At 51.8% G+C, this 4,219-nt stretch overlaps 1 protein-coding gene across 1 annotated transcript in view; it reads right to left on the bottom strand.

The window, feature by feature from the left end:
* Nucleotides 1–775: 775 nt before the first annotated feature.
* B4GALNT3 (beta-1,4-N-acetyl-galactosaminyltransferase 3) overlaps nt 776–4,219 on the bottom strand; it is a gene marked incomplete at its 5' end in the record, with an annotated part of 17,059 nt that continues 13,615 nt past the window's right edge. The window contains 4 exon segments of the mRNA XM_010171070.2: nt 776–969; nt 1,793–1,919; nt 2,661–2,814; nt 3,728–3,800. Of these exon segments, the coding sequence (XP_010169372.2) occupies nt 861–969; nt 1,793–1,919; nt 2,661–2,814; nt 3,728–3,800 (463 nt within the window).

Below are 4,219 nucleotides of genomic sequence, written 5' to 3'. Positions count from 1 at the left end.
TGGACAAACACACATGTCTGTCAGATAAGGCTGCAAAGTTCCTCCTGAGATGCTCTCCAAGCTTCTCTATGTAACCCCACCACTACCTGCAAGCAGTGGATCAATAACTTAGTTGTAGCTGTAACATCAACCCCTGCCACCTTGCCCAGCTGCAGGCAAATGTGGCTCTCGAGTCTCCAACCACAGCCCATAATCTGCTGAACATGAGCGTGGTTTTTCATAAGGACTAAAGTGAAAAGCACTGAGGAACATCTGAGCACCAGCAGCCTAAAGTGCCTATCAGCTCCTCCACATCCAGATTTCCTTGGGTCAGCACGTGGGCATGTGGACACAATATAGTTCCGTGAACTTATTTTGGTCCCCTGTCCATAAGCATGGATACTGGAGAGATGGGGAAGGAGGGGAAATGGGGAGGGGTGGGGTTTTGGGGTGTTATTTTGTTTTTTTTCCTTTCAAGTATCAGAAGAGAAGCTGTGTAACTGTAAATAAACCATTCTGGGCTTAGCTGGGGTTTGTGTGTGTTTGGTTTCCACCACGCAAGACTCAAGGGGAAATATGGCACCTCTCCCACAGTACCATCCTCCAGACTGCACAGCAGGAAATACGAGTCCTTCACTTGCCAACATCTCCCCTGCAAGCCTTCCCAGCAAGACACACGGATCCCACGTCTTGGCTGCAGCGGCTCACAAGAGAAACTCCCACTCCTCCAGTCTGCCCATCCCTTCCTCGGCTGTGCTGACCCATGGGAGGGCTCTGGAAGCAAGAGGAAGAGTTTGTGCGCTCGGCTGTGCGCCTCCAGATAAAGTGCACGTCAAGCTGAGATGGTGGACGGTGCTGCCGGGCAGCTTTGGGGTTGAGAGCTACAGAGTCTTCAGCTGGCGCCGGTTCCACATGCCGCGCTTCGAGTGAAACCAGTGGAAAAAGTTTCTCAGGGAGAGACGTTCCACCTCCAGCCCGGCCTGCAAAATCCTGGCAGAAAGGAGAAGGGGAGACTTAGGGAAAATGTGACCACAAAGACACCACGGGAGGGCTCAGCCCCAGGAAATCTCTTTTTTAAGTTGTTCTGTTGTCAAGAGACTGCCATCAAATTGAAGAGTCCAGAGGAGCTCAGAGGTATCTCATATCCATAAGGAGGCATCTAATGACACTTGCTGAGTGTTTATGGAGCCCTGAGAGTAGGACTGGTCAGGAGAGGGCTGCACACGCCAGGCTAGGAGGAAAGACAGCCACCAACATGGGATTGCTGAGGATGCTGGTCTTTCCTGCAGTCAGCTGTCAGAAAAGACAGAAGAGGCCCCAAAACCTGGAACTACAAACCCAGAGGCCCAGGACTTGTAAAGCAGAGATCCCTCATAATAAAATTCTCAGATATTGTAACTGCACCTCATGATCTTGAAATATTTCTCTGACAGTTGCTCTTCTGGGTCATTGTTTTATGTAGTGTGGGAAGTTTGAGGGACCCAAACCAGACCCACTGTGCACTGCACTGCTTGAAGAGGACAAAGTCTTGATGATGGACCAGTGCCTGATCTGCCTGTGGCCAACCAGCAGCACGACTGGAAGGCACCAGGAAATGGCTCCTCTCTTCTTTCATCAGTGGTTGTAGTAATTGGGTCCACTCGCCTACTAGGTTTGAAGTCAGGACATGCTGAAAGATTCTCCCTCCCTCACTGACCAAGCTTATGGTGGCATTAGTCACCTCATTCTCCTCAGATCCCCACTCCCCTGGTCATTAGTGATTTGGGAATGGGTCTTCCTCCTGAGAGCATGAATGATGACAATTAATGCCTACCTGTCCAGGAGTTCCCAGTCTTCTCCTCCCCAGCGGTCCCGAAACTCTTTTGTGTTCATGCCTCCGATCTTGTCCAGGTCAGACTTGTATATGCCCAGGAGACCAAAGCCATTCACCTCCCAGTAGCCTGAGGACAGCAGAAAAGAGGCACAAGGCATGTTGGTGCTTTGAACCACTGATGACTCCAGGAGGGCTACAGGAGCGAGACTCGAGGTACTCCTAGCACAACGTTGACACCAGAAGAGCCAACTGAGCACCAAGGCAGAGCCCACCACGTTAAAGCTTTGGGAAGTGAGAAAGGTGTGCAGACAGGTGCCATAAGCTGCGCAGGAACTTGTCAGCAGAGCCTCTCACATCTCCTGTGTGGCAGTGTAGTACCTAATGTACCTGAACTGTCCCAGCTTCAAAGGGTTGTCCCTGTGTCTGGAAGGCTCGGGATGGCCACCTCTGTCTAAAGGAAATCTTTTGCTCTCACAATCTGTGTCACTTTCCTCCCTCTGACTTGGGTTGGCTTCCCTCATGCCTAGGCTACCAGCTCTCCTCAGAACAGGGTGTGCTCCCTCAGAAAAAAAGAGAGAAATGGACAAAAAAGACTAAAGCAGGGGTTTTCCAAAGTCTTCAACCACTGAGACCTCTAGGAGACAACCAGGAGAAACATCATATAAAGGGCTCTGCTGGCTCTTTGACCTCAAATTCCAAGTACCTGACACCATCAGACCCCATCCTATCTCTAAAGCACTCTCACCTACTAGTCCTGGTAAGCTCCAGACCTTGACAGCACTGGAGGAACAAATCTAGGTATGGCAAGCACCCTCCTCCCTTCCCCGCTCCCTGAGGTCTGAGCCAAGAAGATTCTGCTCCCTCTTACCATCAGGCCACCGTGGGGACATGCCACAGTGCAGCCTCATGACCATGGGTGCGAAGGCCATCTTGCCTTCCACGCAGTGCTTCCGGACTGAGTCAATGATTCCAGCTGGGAAGTGGATGTGAAGGTCACACAGGAAAATGATGCTGTGGGGGTCCTGGAACCGACCACACCGGTTGGAGGAAAAAAATAGTTTGACTTTAAGCAAGTCTTTATTGAGGGACAGGAAGACAAGAAATATGAGAGTGAACTAAAGAGCCATTTCATAGAATCCCAGAAGTGCCTCGATTGGAAAAGACCTTTAAGATCATTGAGTCCAACCATGAACCCAACACTGACCAGTCCCCGACTAACCCATGTCCCTCAGCACTGTGTCTACACCACTCTGAAATCCCTCCAGGGATGGGGACTCCACCACTGCCCTGGGCAACCCCTTCCAATGCCTCAGAACCCTTTCAGCAAAGAAATTCTTCCTCACATCCCATCTCAACTGCCCTGGCCACAACTGGAGCCCATTTCCTCTTGTCCTGTCCCTTGGGCCTTGGTTGAACAGACCCCCCCCCACCTCTCTCCACCCTCCTCCAAGGGACTTGCACAGAGCCACAAGGTCTCCCCTCAGCCTCCTTTTCTCCAGGCTCAACACCCCCAGTTCCCTCAGCTGGGAACTGAGCACACTTGTGCTCCAGACCCTTCCCCAGCAAAAATTTGTTGCTGGATCAGAAACTGAGGTCCTAGGAGCTGCCAAATGGCCTTTAACTGGCTGTTCAGTGATGGGTATGAAATGCTGTGACTATGACCTGGCAGAGCCAGTATCATAAAGCTGCTACTGCTGATTTCCCCCCTGTCTGATAATGCCAGCAGGTGGGCCAAGAAGTGAATGGACCACAAGTTGCTTGTGGAGAAAAGGAAGAGACTCTCACTCTGAAGGGACAGGGAGCACATCTATGTTTGATCTGGTCTGTCAGGCTATTTCATTCCCCAAAACCCAGTGTGTTCAGTATGAAGGGCGAGAGGCAGCACAGGACGCGTACCAGAAACCTTCCTGTCAACCCTGCAGCCCCCAGGCTTACCATCACGAGGTCTATCCCTGCCTGCAGCCCAGCAGAGCGCTCAAAATTCCCCGTCAGCTTCAAGTACCGATAGCTGTGGGTCAGACAGGACAGAGAATTCAATGAGTGGCGAGTGCTGCACTGTGGGCACCACGCTGTGGAGCTGCCCCGCGCCAGAAGAAAAGCCTTCTCTGGTGTGCAAGCTCAGTGCTGTTCCAGCTCCAAGAGTGCTTTGAGGGTCTTCCTGCTTGTACAGGACAGTCCCAAGCAAAAGTTTTCTCAGCTCTAGTCCAGCTCTATCCAGGGACTAGACCTGTTACCAGGAACCCCTGACATACAAAGGAGAAGACCAGCCAAGGCTGGTTCAGGTCAGACTGGGGTAAGCCTGGCAGCTATTCCAGCAAGTGGAGTCCTCAGAGATCACAGACTCACACAGAATCCCAGACTGGTGGGGTTGGAAGGGACCTCAGGAGATCATCCAGTCCAACCCCCCTGCCAAAGCAGGCTCCCTAC

Source organism: Antrostomus carolinensis, unplaced genomic scaffold (assembly GCF_000700745.2).
Source record: "Antrostomus carolinensis isolate BGI_N321 unplaced genomic scaffold, ASM70074v2 scaffold49126, whole genome shotgun sequence".
NCBI classification, from domain to species: Eukaryota; Metazoa; Chordata; class Aves; order Caprimulgiformes; family Caprimulgidae; genus Antrostomus; species Antrostomus carolinensis.
The sequence above is the reverse complement of the archived record's forward strand: the minus strand, read 5'-3'. Positions and strand labels throughout refer to the sequence as shown.